Raw genomic sequence first — 18,035 nt, forward strand, 5'->3', positions numbered from 1 at the left:
TGTCTTTCTCTTTCTGACTCACTTCACTCTGTATGATAAGCTCTAGGTTCATCCACCTCATTAGAACTGAACCAAATGCATTCATTTTTATAGCTGAGTCATATTCCCTTGTGTATATGTACCACAACTTCCTTATCCATTCAGCTTATAGGCTTTTGAAGGATGGATCCAACTGAGCCTCAGGTTTCAGATCTAGTTCAACCATTCATTCCCTGTAAGAATGTTAAGAAGTTTCCTCATAAACAGTCTTTCTCTTGTGTGTGAGGCTGCATGGCGTGGTGAGGAAAGCACTGGTTCTGGCTTTTCACAGACTCACTCTACCTTTGCTGAAGTTCCATATCCTCTCAAACTTTTCAAAAGCTTTCCATATTTCTAGTGTCCATAATTGTGGCATAAGTTTTGAGTATTTAGTGACATAAATGTTTTAGTATTTAGCCACTGTACTTGAAATTCAAAGTGGCATCGGTCTGGGTAAAGAAAAAAGTATCTCCTTGGCATTTTGAACAGCCAGGAATGATTGCAACCACCTGTAATTAATATATTTTAATTAACAAGTCACTGGCATCCAAATGCATAGTCATAAGACTGTTTCAGAGACTTTAAACCATGATCACACGGTGTAGTGGAAAGAGCCGGCTTTTGCACCCAGATAGACCTGAGTTTAAACCTCACTTCTGCCACTTTCTGTGTGACTTTGATAAGTCATTCTCCATTTCTGTGCCAGTTTCCTCATCAGGCCAATGGGGATGGCAAATCTTCCTTCACAGAATCAGAGTTAGGGTTATAGGAAGTGTTGCCTGTGGAGCCATGAGGGAAACCGAGCCTGGCGGACAGCAGGCCTTCACTTGAGGGAAGTAACCGTTCCCACTGAGGCTCTTGACGTAAGTAACCGCTCCCACTGCGGCTCTTGACGGAAGTAACCGCTCCCATCGAGGCTCTTGACGGAAGTAACCGCTCCCATCGAGGCTCTTGACGGAAGTAACCGCTCCCACTGAGGCTCTTGACGGAAGTAACCATTCCCATTGAGGCTCTGCAGTTTACCTTTCACCTTACCCGTTCACCCTGAGCACATCACTTCTGCTCGGAGCCCTGGATTTCTCTTCGGTCAAAGTTTTACTAGAGACAATGATATAACCACCCAAATCATCTTTTCTTTCTGTAACACTGACCAGTTGCAAATAATTACAAGAATTAGTTATAAAACCAAAATTGTCTTGATGCCATGATCTCTCCTTTACTTCATCTGTCTCTTTCTTTCACACATAGATACATACACACACACCACACACACACACACACACACACACACACACACGTACTTTGCATTCCTACCTCATTTTCTCTGTCTTAAAAAGTTAACCAAAAACACAAGGACCTTTGGAAGCTTAACAGAGGAGCAGCAAATCCCTTTTAAGGTTGTCATCATCTCCATCCCCCACACCAAGTGCCTGGGTCCTTGTTCACACCTTATTGTGTGGTTCCCTGTCTCCCCAGTCCTGTGCCCCCATCCTGCCCCAGCCCCTCTGCTCCAGCCACAGAAGCGCCTTTGCAGGCTCCGCTTCGGCCGGGCTTCCCTCCAACAAGCATACTCAGTCACTCAGTCGTGTCTGACTCTTTGTGTGAACGTGTACTGAGTCCATGCATATCAATACTTTCAAGCTTCCCACTCACCTCAAGTAGGCATCACTATTCCATCTCACAGATGAGGACACTGTGGGCCCATTCACTGCTGGATTAGACAAACCTTTCTCCATCGCCACTTGCCAGGCGTTGGGAAAACAGCAGACAGCAGGCGCAGCCCCATTCTCCATGGATCTTATAAGATCTTACAAGGGATGAATCCAGGAAGCAGGCATGTAACAGATAATAGACTATTCCAATTGTGAAGAAGGGTGCCATGAAACAGCTGAAGAGGAGGTTTGGGAAGGTAACCCTAGAAAAGGTCCACTTGAGCTAAAACCCAAAGGCGCAGGGACGTCACATTCGGAGGTGGCCAAGACAGATCATGTACTGTCTGTGGGCATCACTGAGCGGTGCCCAACTCTTTGCAAACCCATGGACTGCAGCCCACCAGACTCCTCTGTCTGGGATTTCCCAGGCAAGAATACTGGAGTGGGTTGCCATTTCCTTCTCCAGGGATCTTCCCAATGAAGGGATGGAACCCGAGACTCCTGCACTGGAAGGCAGCTTCTTTACCACTGAGCCATCAGGGAAGCCCAGTGAGGACAGAGTGAGAGTCTAAACGTGGGTGGATTGGGTTCTACTGTGCATCATCCCCTCCTCTAAAGAGTCACATTTATATCATTGTATTTTATATCTTTTTCCCCCTGATAAACTGTATACCTCCTTGAGAAGAGTGACCTCATCTCCCAGGTACCTGGCCCTTAGTACAAGTACTGAGCATAACTAAATGGCCACTTAATTTTTCAGTCTATGTATCTTGAAGTAATTGCCTTATTTAGTATTATGAGTGCAAAAGTATTTACCTAGATCTGCTCCGTTGTACTAAGTTATTTCTTTAACCAACACACTGCTACGGTTTTCTGATAGAGTTTCTAAGCAACTGGCATGCGTGTCTGCAAGGTCCTCTTAGGGATCAAACCTCGGTCTCCTGCATTGCAGGCAGATTATTTACCATCTGAGCCACCAGGGAAGACCTGTTTCCTCAGATGTTTCCTGTGGGGAAGAGAGTGTTGGCTGGAGGGTGATCTGGGGTCAGAGTGCACAAGAGAGGTAGCAGCTGCATCAGCTCTACAGCAGCTGGAACTTGGAAGCAGCTCATTCGACTAATTAAAATAACATGAAACGTGTCCTAAATGCCACAAGGTACAAGGCGCCTTCCCAGCCTGCAATCCAGGCCATTCTTGGGGGTGAAAGAAGAGCTGTTGCCCTGTGCCAGATGTGTGGCTAGATATGAGGGGTTCCGTGAGGATTTCTTCTTCCTGACACTTTGGAGCTCACAGTTGAGTAGAGCAGACAGACATGCTTGCCGTCCACACGTGCACGCACACACGCGATGTACAAACCAGGTGGGCAAAGGCAGGAGTTGTGGCAAATCCCCAGTGGGTGGGGCAGGAAGGCTTCCCAGGCAGGTCAGAGCCATCTTGCTGGAACTGGGAACATGAATGGCAATTAGTTGAGTAAGGAGGACAGGGCCTCGTAGGAGCAGGCCACGGGCAAGAGTCTCGCCTGTGCAGAGGCCCCGAGAAAGAGAACCGATGGCACATTTAAGATCTGTAAATGCCCGCAAGAACCAGGCAGCTGATGAGGGTGGTGAAAGGCGAGCTAGATATGGTTGCCTGTCAGACACACTGGGCTATTCCTCCTTTCTATTAAGAAATGTCCTTCCTCCCACTTTTCTTGACTTGTATGCACTGAAGCTAGCTTTTGTTCTTCTACCTTTGATCGAATCTTAGGGAAAGAGAAATTGTGTTCTCTAAGAAAAATCCAATTAACCATATCAATCAGTAAGTGATACTTAAGACTCCTGATGGGCAGATAGCTGGGAGTGGTGGAGACTGGGGCAAACTGGAGAGAGTATTTTCCATCTGCATAGGATAGCCATTCTTGACTCCAGCTATCCAGTGGCTCTAGATCTTGCAGTTTTTCCTGAAACACAGTGCAATCTGGATTTTTGGCAAGTTGGCTAAGTTTTTTAAACATTGCTCTGATATATTTAAAAAAAAAAAAAAAAGGGAAGAAACAAAAAGCCCAGCCAACAGGCACACGTCTGTATGTTGAAACTTATTCCAGGGCCATGGTTGTACTCTCCTGTTTAAAGGCTCCAGAGGTTGCCAGGGCATTTTCAGAATCCTTTAACAAGTCATTGCTCTGCCTATAGTTACTCCTAACCATCCTTCTCCCCCTGCCTTCCAGAAAGAGATGACGAGCAGGATGTGTCACTAACGGCCCCATCTTACCCTCCGGAAGAAAGAGGAAAGCTGTTTTCCTCCTGGCGGCCCAGGCGGGCAGGAGGGAGACTTCCCAGGCTGGAGAGGCGCGCCTATTGCCAGGAACAGGCCCAGCTGGAGACCAGCGGTGACTCCGGAGAGTGGTTCCCTGCTCACCTCATGTGCTCTCAACCCTCTGAGTGCTGCTAGCGTGACCTGTGGACCCGCCAGGAGGGAAGGACCACCCCTCGCCCATCCTGGAGAAAGGATGCCCCTGCACTTAACACGCACAGCGCAGTTGTGCAGTTCTGCCTGTGACCTGACACCTAAGCTTTGCTGAAATTCAGGTTTTGCGCCCAAGGTCCTTATTCTACTTACTTACCTGTCTCCTCAGCCAGCTGCCTTTTCTGTAACGTGTGTTCTAAGTACCCAGTGAATTTTGGAACTCTGGATGTACAACCAGTTTTTCTCTAACAAGTCTTCTTGTGCCGTCTTGGCAGACTTTGGCCCCTGATGCTGTGGTCTCGGCTGGGAGGTGTGACGCCCGCCGGCTCACAGCATCCGCGCAATTTCTCCCCATAAGCAGTTTTACCAGGGACCATTCCACGGGGCGGTTTGTCACTGCCCCAAACAGGGTCTGCACTCTTTCACTGTGGGGACGAGACTGGTCTCTAGCCTAAGGCTGGCTAGTTACCAGTTCACCCTGAACAGAGTATCTTTAAAAAAAAAAAAAAAAAACCACGCCATTCCTTGTCTCTTCCGGTCAAGATTTTTTTTTCCTGTTTCTCCGAAGAGAGAAATAAAGGAAGTTATAAATGACCAAGAATGATCAGCAGAAGCACTGAGCCAGATTAGTGCAGTGTTTGTTCGTTATTAAAGGGTGTGGTGCCTGTCTCAACGTAATACTGAGATTTCAGTTGGGGGTAGGGGGAAGAAAAGTACAATGGGTAATTTGATGCCTGTAGCTCAGACATCCAGCCCATTGACTTGTTGTCTTCCCAACCGGCCCTCTGAGCTTCTAGATCCAGTCGTTGTTTTCTTCCTGTTCCTCCGCACCCCCACCTCCTCCGCCTGCATTTGACATTACAAAACAAAGTTAATTTCTGCCCGGGTGATGCTCCTGCCATGGTTGCCAAGGTAACAGGCAAGCTGGAGCCGTCTTCCTTCTTCCATCCTTGCCGATGTTTGGATCCCAGCAGACAGACTCATTCTGTGCTGCAGCCTGCCTTTTGAAAGCTACCTGACTTCGCTGAAGTAATGTTGCCTTCACTGATCCATTAGCAAAACTGTGGTGGTCCCAAGAGTCTGTAACTAGGGGGTGATGATACTTCCGGTGATCATTTGAATTTGACAAAATAGCAGTTGGTGGAGGGAAGTAGATGAGAATGTATTAGTGAATTTTAATGTAATACTGATTAAAGAATAACTTAACAACTCTGACTTTGTCTCATTACATGTGACATGTGAAAGCCATCTGGGGCTGCCACAAGAGCCTGGAAAGGCATGAAACCTTTTTTTGGTCCAAACTAAGAAAGGACTGACTCTCTGGGCACTGTGGCATTCTTTGTTGACCTAACCCAGCAAACCAACCCTTGCTTTGTATTTTGTCAAATGCCGTCTCATGGAATTCAAATGCTGCTACCTCTCTTCATATTGTGTTCTGATCAAGAACAAACATACCATTTTTTGGTTTGGTTTTGTTTGCTTCCTGAGTAACTTTGAGAGGACAAGATAGAGATTTTTTCAGCATCATTTCTGGTTTAAAGGATCCAGAGAACAGACAAATGAGCCCATCTTCCTGACCTATGCGCTATGCAGTAAGTGCCACATGGGAGTGTTGAGCAGTGGGATGGAGAAATGATAGCACGGAGCCCAGGTCCTGGAAGGAACCCTGAAGTTTGGCACCAAGGAAAACCACAGGAGGTTTGCTTGAAAAAGCTGACATTTCAATTAATGCCTAACCAAGTAGGATGATGGACTCTGAAGACTTTTGTTATGAATTCTTTCGAAGTTTATTTTCTATTAACTGTGCATATGAAATTTCCACTCAATTAAAAAAAAATCTGGATTTTTTTTTAACTTCTTGGAACAATTTCCTCATGGTTATATTGTTCACTGCACTTCTAGGAAAAGTGCTGGCAAGACACTCTTATTTTTTAATTATAGATGGTTCCTATTCCCACAGAACTTTGTTTGGCAAATTGTGAAGAAAATCACTACAAGCGATTTTTTATGTCTTTGGCTTGACTGCATCCTGAGAACTTCTCCTGGCAAATGCAGATCTGAGTTCCTGTGGCCCTTCAGGCATCTTCTGCTTTCTGGATCTGCAGTTGACACCTGGCTTCTTCCTTCTGACCTGGCTGGCTCCCCTCATTTCCCACTATTATTTTAAAGTTGAGTAATAAATACATGCATCTATGATTTTTTTTTTTTTTTGAGAAATGTCAAAGTGGGAACTTCAAAAGGAAAAGATTACAGTGACATCCATATACCCACAGTTGTCAATCTCTTTAGTTAATGGATTAGAGTCCTTCTTTTATGTATGTTTGGGGTCTGTGTGTGTGTGTGTGCGCGCGCGCGCAAGTATGTGGGGGTTTCATGGCGCTGACATTATTAAAGAGTTCAAACTGCTTTGAACTCCAGAATGTCCCACAGTCTGGAATTTTTTTCTGGTTTCCTCATTATTAGATTCTGTTAAACATTTTTAGCCAGAACACTACGTAAGTGGTATTGTTTCTTTCCTTCTGCATCACACCAGGAAGCATGTAATGTTCTGTTGTCTCTTTTTATGATAAATACTAAGCTTGATCAGTGGGGGAGGTGTCATCTGGCTGATGCATTCATCATGAAGTTCCATAATTCATCATAAACCTCTGAAATTTAATATTCATACGTTTTATAGAGTGTGAGACTGCTTTCCTTTCTTAATGTTCCAAAGAGGTCGAGAAGTTCCAAAAGATTACAGCCATTGCAGTTAGATGTTGTCGCAGTGACAAAGAATTCATCTCTTCCTGTGTCACAGAGGGAAGGAGAAGCTAAAAGTTTCCTTCTGCAGGCAGTGCACGAGTATGCTGGTTAGTGAGAATTTGTTGTGGTCCCTGGAGCCGTAGTTAAAATATATATATCTTTTTTCTGCGAATCCTCAGTGACCTCCCATTCAGACTGATGGTTTATTTTAGAGAGCACGTATTTTCATGAAAGGTGATTGCCCAAGAGTGCAAAAACTGATTTAGGTGGGGAGGAAATCTTAGATATTACACTGAGTCATGGCCCTCCCAAGGAGCCACAGTATGTGCACAGATATAAAGTATGTGTTTAGTATTAAAATTTCATGGGGATGGGGAATGATTAGGAATAGAATGTCTAAAAGGGCTCTTTAGGCAGATGGTAGTGAAAAAAATAGATTGAGAAATACTCATCTGGGGTCAGTTTCTGCTTCTGAAACTGTTCATTCTCTTCCTGGGGTGTTTGCTCATTTCTGAGGGCCAGGATAAGAGGAAGTGACTTTGAGGGTTTTTTTTTTTTTTTTAGCTATTCCTTCTACAGCCTTCCAAACCATATCAGTTTGGAAGGTTTTTGGTAGGTTTTTCCAGGTGAAAAACCCATTCTCCTCTCAACAGTCTTCAGGCACAGAAACCCTGCAGCATCCTCTGGTGTAACCCTCAGATCATATTCCATGTGAAACCTTTCCATTCAACTGGAGTTAACTATTATATTGTCTCTGAGTTTCAGCTCACCTTTTCTAGTGTCCCACATTAACAAATATCCAAAAACTTTTAAAAGTAAAACATAAGTAAAAACATACTAAATGAGAGCTTTGTTTGCACATCCACTAATTATTTGAAGACTCTTACCAGTTGTCCTTCAGCCTTCCTCGTTTATCATCTCCCATTGGCTGAATTCTCTTGGAAGTCATGTTGTGCCATTGCTAACATTTCTATACTTCAATCTGAAGCCTTCCCAAAGCTGTCTATGCCACTGTGTGTTATAGATATAACCAGCAGAGAACATGTAAGAAATCCCTGCATGCTTTCTCCATACTGTACTGTGTCTTTGCTAACTCCTGATTTGATTTTATACATTTATAAATTTTCTATTATGTTTGCTCATACTAAATCCTTATTTATATTCTGCAACACCATTTTGTCCGATCTTCTTTAATGTCCTACTGTTAGCCTTCTTTGTAAGATTACACTGAGTTGCTTTAATTCCCTTTTTCATTGGCGAAGCATTAGGGGACATGGATAATTTCTCTCATCATTTGTGGTGATTATGTCATTCTGGTCATTGCTGGAAGCATCACTTCCTATGGTCTCTACCCTTATGTCACTTCCACATCCCATGGGTATCACACTGTGAATAAAAGAAATATCATAGGAAAAGTACAAGAAATGCGTCCAAAGGCAAAATCACTGAAAGGAGTCTGATGTGTCACTTGGATAACACTGTTGTCCTTTGGTCTTTTTACTTCTTAATAAAATAGGTGATTCTTGATGAAATAGGTGATTCTCTCCTAGAATTAGCCAAACAAAGCATGTTTGGGAAATAATGGTTTTTTTCCTCTACTTTTAAAAACATATCAACAAAAATATTTTTATAACAAGCTATTCCCTCTGGGGGTTATTAATTCTGGACAAGACTTTTTCAAAGAATAAATGAGGATTTCTGTAACTGTTAGAGGGAAGAGTCCATTTCTAATCTGACAATTACGCTGTTTTACTAGCTTTGAGTGTTCTAATTTCAAAGTTTTTCAGTATCTTTTCTAATTGCATCAAGAAAAAAGATTTAGCATAATTTTAGTTCCATTTGTGATTAAGGGTTTGGTTATAAGAACAAACTAACCATAAAAAACAATTAAAATGGAAAATAAAACTAAAGGATATTTATGAAATCAGTTCTTTGTGAGTTTAAGAATTCAAATGTCACAAATAAAAGACACACAGCTGTCATCTGTTTTGTCTTTTTTATGTGTTTGACTTATTTCTTTAACAAATATATTCTTCATCTTGCAATGATCTTGGAACAGATAAATGAAAAGCAAGGTTAATTTTACAAAAAACTAATTCAGAATTTATTTTAGAACCCATGTACATATTTGCATTTTAGCAGGAGTTCATTTGTTCTATGAAAAGTTTTCCCAGGAGGGTGTCATGTGTATTGTGTAGTTTCTCAACAGATTAATGTTGTACTGCTTTTTTCTTGCAGTAGAATTCAGTATTAAGTTTGGTCATGACCTGGAATACAAAGATAAGAAGTCTATATTGTAGAAAAAGCTCATCAGTCAGAGTAAATAAACCTGATGTAGAATCTCAGGCTGACCCCTACCTTATTTGTGTGACACTGGGTAGTATATCTGTCCCTCAGAATTCTAAACTACAACTGGACTTATAGATTTGTTCCTATGTAGCTTATAATTTGGGGCGATAATAATATAAGATTAAACGTCCATTATGTCCATCACAAATCCAATGGACATGAACTTGGGCAAACTCCAGGAGATGGTGAAGGACAAGGAGGCCTGGCGTGCTGCAGTCCATGGGGTCACAAAGAATCAGATGTGACTTAGCGACTGAACAACAACAAGATTAAAATATAAACATATTTAGAAAAGCAGAAATGTATAAAATCTGTATGTGCTGTGTGCTGTACTTGGTTGTGTCCGACTCTTTGTGACCCCATGGACTGCAGCCCACCAGGCTCCTCTGTCCATGGGGATTCTCCAGGCAAGTATACTGAAGTGGATTGCCATGCCCTTCTCCAGGGGATCTTCCCAACCCAGGGATCAAACCCAGGTCTCCTGCATTGCAGGTGGATTCTTTACCTGCTGAGCTACCAGGGAAGCCATAAATTTTGTATACTTATATATTATTAGTACATTTATATATTATTAGTACATTTGCAGTCACTATGTAATAATTGTACACGACTCCAGTAACAGCCCCTGTTCCTAATAGCAACAATAGAATACTATGTCTGACATAAGCTGTTTGGGACAAGGTGATTTCTAGACACAGAGCAGAGAGGAATGAGACTTCTGAAATGCAATCACACATACGAAGTCTTTCTCTGCTTCTCAGGTTGCTGTCTGAAATGTGTACCACGATGTGATCAAGAGGCAGGCTGCAGACTGGATTTGCCCTGCAGGCATGATTTGTTGAATCTACATAGATTGTTGTTGTTGTTGTTGTTTAGCTAGCTGCCAACATTTAAAATTTGGAAAACTTGATCCGAAAATCAGAATTTCTGGCTTCTCCAACTAAATCAGAAGATCTGGCAACACTAGGCTTTTGCTTTCTTATGGCAAGAATTGGCTGAGAAGTGGCTGACCCGTTTAGACTGCCGCCTGCACCACTCCCTGTTGCTGCCCAGATGTGGCTGCTTGTCAGTTACCATCGTCTTGTGACACTGGGATGCTTCACTTACGTATATTTCCTGCCACTCCCCGAAGGCATTTCAGGTCACAGCCCCTGCTCCGCTGTGTCTAAAGGGACCACTGAGGAAACCACTATTTTAATTTTCAAATGTATCCCCATACACATTGAATATATGCTGCATTATTAGATTCTCTCTAGAAACCTATACTGTATTAATAATAAATGGAAAACTGTCTTAAAGACAATAAATGCAAACCAGATGGCTTTAGTCTTTCCACCCAACAACAGCAAAAATTGATACTCCCATAAGAAGCTTACTTCCCAAGGAAACTAAGCTGATCATTAAATCTATCCACTCTTTCAATATCCTAAATTCTTAAATTTCAGCTCTGCTTCCAAGCAGACTTCATTGCTACGTTAACCAAAATGATAAAGAACTGTCATTGGGAGGTAATTGTAGTGTCATCTGTAACAATTACATATTTTATCTGACTTTTCTTCTAGTTCATTGTTAAGTCGATGTTAACAGAACACATTATTTTTAATGGAAACCTCTTGTTCTAACGCAGCATTCATCAACTAACTGGATTCCATGAAGACAAAAAACAAACAAAAATTCCCAGTACTTAATAAATTAAAATCTAAATGAGGAAATCTAATTAATGTAATTAAACTTTGATTGAGCTTGTAAAATGTATTACTGCATACTAAATTAAGTTGAATATCTACTCCAGAGGAAATTGTATCATATAATTGAGACATGACCTCACCTATAACCGAATCAGCAGAGGATAAGACTAAGCATTTTCAAGAAATAAATAGAACATAAAATTCTGTAAAGCAATTATCCTTCAATTTAAAAATTTTAAGAAAGAAATATATAGAACATAGAGGGGAAAGGTATCAAAAGAATCCTATGTTTATTAACCCAGAGATAGTATTATGGGGCTTCTCAGGTGGCACAGTGGAGAAAGCAATGGCACCCCACTCCAGTACTCTTGCCTGGAAAATCCCATGGACAGAGGAGCCTGGTAGGCTGCAGTCCATGGGATCGCTAAGAGTCAGACACAACTGAGCAACTTCACTTTGACTTTTCACTTTCATTCATTGGAGAAGGAAATGGCAACCCACTCCAGTGTTCTTGCCTGGAGAATCCCAGGGACGGGGGAGCCTGGTGGGCTGCCATCTATGGGATCGCACAGAGTCAGACACGACTGAAGTGACTTAGCAGCAGCCGCAGCAGCAGGTGGCACAGTGGTAGAGTCTGCCTGCAATGCAGGAGACATGGGTTCAGTCTCTGGGTCAGGAAGATCCTCTGGAGGAGGAAATGCCAACTCACTCCACTATGCTTGCCTGGGAAATCCCATGGACAGAGAAACCTGACGGGCTGCAGTCCATGCAGTGGCAAAGAGTTGGACACAACTTAGTGACTGAGCGCACAATTATCATGGGTAACTGTTTCTCCATAGCCATGCATATAATATCTCAACAATGATGTGTTTAATATTGCTAAGAACTACATGCTTCAAGAGATAGTGGAGGACAGAGAGCCTGGTGGGCTGCAGTCCATGGGGTTACAAAGAGTCAGACACTACTTAGTGGCCAAACAACAACACGCTGACTTCCATAAGAGGCAGCAACATTTAGAAAAGTCATATATTGTGAGTTGTTTATTTATCTGAAGGCTAATTATTTCACTTGGGCTTGTCTTAATCAGAAGTATAATCACATGAAGGTACAAGGGAGACATCTTGTCCGCACAAAGTCTGTGGTTAAGGCAAAAACCTTGGTAAAAATGCGAGGTCATTTGGACAGGATGAAGTTTGGTGGGAGAAGTTAACATTGGCTGGACATGAGGGATCCCTGCCTGGTCTGTGGATGAGAACAGAGTTCTTTCTTGCTCAAAATCTCAGATTAAAAGCCTCAGCTCCCTCTGTTTCTTGCTGGCCTCACACATGCTGGGCACACTCACACTTAGAGCCTCCACACAGGCCATCCCCCTGCCTGGATGATCTGCCCCAGACAGCCTCATGTCTAACTCCTTCCCCCTCAAGTCTTTGCTTGAATGTCACCTTCTCATTGATCTCTGCTGGTCACATCTACCCAGGGCCCCCTTCCTCTGCTCTAATTTTCTTTTCCCCATATAATCTGTGTGATATAATTTATTTATCCAGGGATTGAACCTGCATCTCCTGTATCTCTTGTATTGCAGATGGATTCTTTACCACTTGAGCCATCAGGGAAGCCCTTTTTTATATAATTTATTTGTTAGGTTTATTGTGTATTGTCTGTCTCCTCCAGCTAAATATAAATTCCATGCCTTCAGGGATCTCTATTTTGTTTACTGAGTGTCTGACACAAAGGAGAGACTCATTAGACCTTTGATGAATAAATGAATGGATGAATGAATTCACATGGCAGACAAGTGCCTAATTAAGATCTGCTATCAGAGAGAGATTAATTAAAAGCAAGGTATGATAATGATAACATTAAGTTGATGATACTAACACCAAAAGTATATATTTAAGTGTCTAAGCACACCCTAAGCCTTTTAGGTGAATAATCTCAGTTAAACAACCCCATGAGGTTGGTTATCTATGTTTATCCCCATTTTAAAGTCAAAATTACCTAAGAAATCTGCCTGAGATTACAAGCAAGAAAGTGATGTCACACAGGCGTCTCTAGAGGCCCCACTCTGAACCATAGAGGTCACCCCCACCCGCAAGGCATCAGGCTCTCCTCATATTGCCTTCTCTGCAGATCCTGGGTCTGCGGAGTTTTGCAGTTCAGCCTTCAGTTTCTTTCCTGGTCATTTGTCAATGTGATTGCAGTAGTGAGTCTATGACCAGTCCGTCTGAGGTCAGAAAGTATTTCCCGTCACGAGGTATTCATTCACAATGACAAAGTAGACCCTTAGTCAGAGATCAGGTCAGACAACAGATCTAACAGGGACACCAGAAGGTCAGAATATAGTCCACAGAGTGTTGAGGGGTGTGAGGCCAAGACTGGAGGCCAAAACGAGAGTCCCTGAGTAGGCAGGAGACACAAATCCAGAAGGAATCGCCCAGCGTGGGGTAGGGTGTTCCTGTGATCCATTGAAATGGTACATAAGAAACTTCGAGAACTTCCCTGGTGGTCCAGTGGTTAAGAATCTGCTGGGACATGGGGTTGATTCCATATAGGGGACATGGGTTCGATCCCTGGTCTGGGAAGATCCCAAATGTCGAGGAGCCACTAAGCCCAAGTGCTACAACTATCGAGCCTGTACTCTAGAGCCTGGGAGCCGCTACTACTGAGCCCACGCGAGGCAGCTACTGAAGCCCAGGCGCTCCAGGCCTGTGCTCCACAACAAGAGGAGTCGCTGTGTTACGAAGCTCAAGCACCGCAAGTAGCCCCTGCTCGCTGCAACCAGAGAAAGCCTGCACACAGCAATGGGGACCCAGCACAGCCAAAAAAGGAAAGAGAAGGAAACTTCTAGGTTTTGCTCCCAGCTGTGAAATGGGGCGGTGGGGAGAAAGCATGCATGTCATTCATCCTTAGAGGAAAACAAGCAGACTTTTTAAAGAATTAATAAACAGAAACACCCAAAGCAGAAGATGAGGTTAGACATTAAGAAATCTGAGAACCTATCACAGTTAATTTTTGCTAATTTTTCTTCTCTGTGAAAAACATTAATTCATCAGCCACAATATAAAATATGTGGTTACATTAGAAATATGTAACCAAGAGGCTAGAACAAAGAGTGGCTGGGGGACTTAGGTATGCATGTGTTCCCTGGGCTAATTTAGAAATGCAGAGGAAACAGAGAAGCAAAGTCCATTCCATCCACTTGACTTCTGCCGTTTCCTCTGAGGCACCATAAATGTTTACCAGTTTCTGGTTCTAGCCAGAGATCTCTAACGTGTCAGGATATAAGGCTGCCCTGTGCTTCCCCAGTGGTTCAGTGGTAAAGAATCTGCCTGTACTGCAGGAGATTCAGATTCAACCTCTGGGTCAGGAAGATCCCCTGGAGAAGGAAACGGCAAGCCACTCCAGTTTTTTTGCCAGAGAATCCCAGGGACAGAGGAGCTTGGCAGGCTACAGTCCATGGAATCACAAAGAGTCAGACATGGCTGAGCACTCACTCAATGCTGGCCTGTGTTTGAAGGCCGGATGCTGTGATGAATGACTTTTACCCTCCTGTTCCTAGGGCTCCATGGATATTATCCATGAAATGATTCAACTACCAAACACAGAAGAAGTATTTGTCATGAGAGGAGTGGATAGGGGGAGTATTTTTTTTTTAATAGTAAATCATTAGATTCAGCAACTACTAAACCATGGAAATTAAAGAAAATTCACCCAAAAGGCGAGCCTCATTTCACACTTCCAGGAAGAATTTTTAACACATTTCCAACCTTAGCATGAGCTTCCTGAGATTGTGAGGATAACACCCGTGTTAAGTATAAGAGGGCATTAACTGGACATTAACTACTAGAGTTCAAGCACAGCTGATCCATGAACGTGGAATGGAGAAAGAAGATACTTCCCATGGAAACAGACCATGGTAGCGGGCGAGCAGAAAAGAAAAAAGTTTTTATTCGGAAAAACTGGAAAAGAAACTGAACCCTTTCCTTTACCATTTGTAGAAAGATGGTCCTAAAGGGTAGACTTTGAAATAAAAATTAATTAATCTACTTATTTATTGGGCTGTGCCAGGCCCTAATTGTGGCATGTGGGATCTAGCCCCCTGACCAGGGATCAAACCCAGGTTCTCTGCATTGAGAGTACAGAGTTTAGCCACTGGACCAGGCAAGTCCAGGCAGACTTAATTTAATGAGATTGGGGAAAGATGAAATAGCAGGTAAGATTCAACAATTCAGTTCAATCTTCGGGGAAAGAGTCCCCCAAGCTCTTATGAGAAAATGAACCTCAGAGCCACAGAGGTCCCTCTGCCTCCGCTGGCACAGCCTCTGCCTGTCCCCAGGCTCCCCTTCCTCGTGTCTGACACTCTACAAAAGCTAGGCAACGACTCTCCCTGCCTCCAGATCCCCTCTCCCCTCCCACTTCTCACAAGCTGAAGCCAGGCTGCTTTCTCTAAACCCCAGACCTGTGCCCCTCTCCCCATCCCCCAGACCACCTTGCCTGAGAGCCCACCCCCACAGCAGGACCCAGACTCTCTTTAGTCAGCCCCCGAGACCGGCTTCTCACAGGCTTCTCGTGAGTTAGAAAGAAAGCCCAACAACCCTTGCACTCATCCTCAGGTGTTTGGATGTCGTGGCCTAGAAAGTTTAAACAACGGAGAGTGATCTATGGATGATGTCATTGCCCTCTCCCCTCACCTTTATTTCATAGAAGAAAGGACATTTCAACAGCAAAAGAATAGAAAGAACAGATCTCGGAATACAAGCCCGTCCTCTGGGTTTCCCTAACGTAGTGAAAGCGTCTACACCTGCAGTCGCACGCCGACTGATGACTTTGGGATGTCAGGCAGGTGACATAGCCATGTGTTGTTTTTGTGAGTTGCTTTGGTGCTGGTGGTGGTGGGTTTTCCTGCCAAGTCCTGACCACCTAGAGACACTTGATTGCTTGGGCAGCACAACTCCTCAATGTCTGGTCACTCGCCCTGTGATCCTGCTTGCCTGACCATCTCTAAGAAGGAGGGCAGGGAGCCTGCGCTCCTGGACAGCCTAGGGGAACAAGCACGCAGCCTACTCCAGCAGCTGCCACCGCCTCTGAGTGACCTGAAGACAGAACTGCTGTGTCCACCCCTAGAGGTGAGAGACCATCCTCCCTTCTCTCCTTTCTCTGCCACTAGTCCAATCCTGATCTGCGGACTGAGCACTAGAACACTCAAGCCTCTTTGGCTTAGGAGCCTCCTCTGCCACCCACCCCGACTCCTAGGTGGTCTCAGGTAGGAGGCAGGCAGCACCAAAGATAGTCTGCATGCTAGCCAGCGTCTGAGTCTGGAAGAGTGAGAGGGAAAGTCATTGAGTTGTGTCCAACTCTTTGTGACCCCATGGACTGTAGCCCACCAGATTCCTCTGTCCATGGGATTCTTCAGGCAAGAATACGGGAGTGGGTTGCCATTCTCTTCTCCAGGGGATCTTCCTGACCCAGGGATCGAACTCAGGTCTCCAGCACTGTAGGCAGATACTTTACCATCTGAGCCACCAGGGAAGCCCAGTTCTAATACTTAACAGATTTTAAAATTTTCCGAGTAAAAGACCATCAAGCCATCTGTAAATAATAATGATTTTGTTTCTTCCCTTCCAATCATTACATCTTCTATTTCATTTTCTTGCCTTATAGCACTAAATAGCACCTGTAGTACAGGTATAGTAAAAGCACCTAAATATTTACCATTTGGTCTTTATAGAATATTTACCAATCTACGCTTTACACCACAGTGAGTGAAAGTCGCTCAGTTGTGTTGACTCTTTGCGACCCCATGGGCTATACAGTCCGTGGAATTCTCTAAGCCAGAATACTAGAGTAGGTAGCCGTTCCCTTCTCCAGGGGATCTTCCCAACCCAGGGATCGAACCCAGGTGTCCCTCATTGCAGGCATATTCTTTACCAGCTGAGCCACCAGAGAAGCCCAGGAATACCGGAGTGGGTAGTTATCCCTTCGCCAGTGGATCTTCCTGACCCAGGAACCAAACCAGGGTCTCCTTCACTGCAGGCAGATTCTTTACCAGTTGAGCTACCAGGGAAGCTTACACCATAGATTTAAGTGTAAGAGCAAAGACACCAGAATGAATGAAACTTAGAGGCCCCTAAACACACACTGAAGTTAAATGTCATTTCTTATTTAAATAAGTTTATCCCTACTCAAAAAAACGACATTTAACTTCAATGTGTGTTTAGAGGCCTCTAAGTTTCATTCATTCTGGTGTCTTTGGACTTCGGCTTGTGTGTGTGTTCTTTTAGAAGATGAGAATGTGGATCATCACTTTGAGTTGAATGAGAAGACATGAGCTGGGAGAGAAAGGTATTAGAGCAGGATTTGGGGCAAGGGTGATCATTGAGAAGAAAGAATGAGACCACACTATTCAGAAGTTCTGAATGTTTCCGAGTCCACTAAGTTAGAAAGTGACTGCATTGTCACCTCCCCCTTTATCTTCCTGAAAATTCCCATCCCAAAGCCTTAGGTAGGGTCACTCACAATAGGATCTGTGCCAGGGCTGGGTGGAGAGAGCCATGTGGCCCAGGGTGGGGTGTCAGAGCTCAGGTGTCTCAGCTGAATGAGAAGGGTCTCCAAGTAGGAAAAGGAATGGTCAGTGCAGAATGTTGGAACTGAATCAGGGTCAGGAGGGTGGGAAACGGGTGGCCTGGCTCAGGTTACTGGAGCCCAGGTGAAATGAGGCAGGCATCTGTGTAGGAAGGCTGCCTACCATGAGGTGGCAGAGGCCCATGGGGTGAGGAGGTCATCTATCTGAGAGGGCAGGCTGGTAGAGGGTGTCAGAGCCTGAGGGGGTTGCAAAGAGCATTTCTGCAGGGAGAGAGAGGCAGCAGCAATGGAAGGCTGGTTCTACAGTATGGTGGGGCCGGGGGTGGTTAATCAAACAAGTAAATATACTCCATTAAGCATAATGGAAGTGAGGTTTCTCACCATCAAAGAAGGGGGTTACAAATACATAAACTGGTTGGCCTAAAATCAAAGGTAACTATTTGAACCCATGTTTTTGATATAGATACCTATAGAAATAAACCTAAATGTAAATATGTGTGTGTATATATACATATATGGGGCTTCCTAGGTGTCACTTGGAGAAGGCAATGGCAACCCA

At 43.9% G+C, this 18,035-nt stretch overlaps 2 protein-coding genes across 2 annotated transcripts in view; both read left to right on the top strand.

Annotated features, from left to right (window-relative positions):
• Window positions 1-8,839, top strand: part of MOB3B (MOB kinase activator 3B) — a 219,469-nt gene extending 210,630 nt beyond the window's left edge. The window contains exon 4 of the mRNA XM_018051889.1: window positions 3,877-8,839. Within this exon, the coding sequence (XP_017907378.1) occupies window positions 3,877-3,906 (30 nt within the window). The 3' untranslated portion in view covers window positions 3,907-8,839. The remainder of the gene's footprint in view (window positions 1-3,876) is intronic.
• The window catches only part of EQTN (equatorin), an 82,087-nt gene that overhangs the window by 41,540 nt on the left and 22,512 nt on the right, over window positions 1-18,035 (top strand). The window lies entirely within an intron of this gene.

The sequence above is a fragment of the Capra hircus genome, chromosome 8 (assembly GCF_001704415.2).
Source record: "Capra hircus breed San Clemente chromosome 8, ASM170441v1, whole genome shotgun sequence".
Classification (NCBI taxonomy): domain Eukaryota; kingdom Metazoa; phylum Chordata; class Mammalia; order Artiodactyla; family Bovidae; genus Capra; species Capra hircus.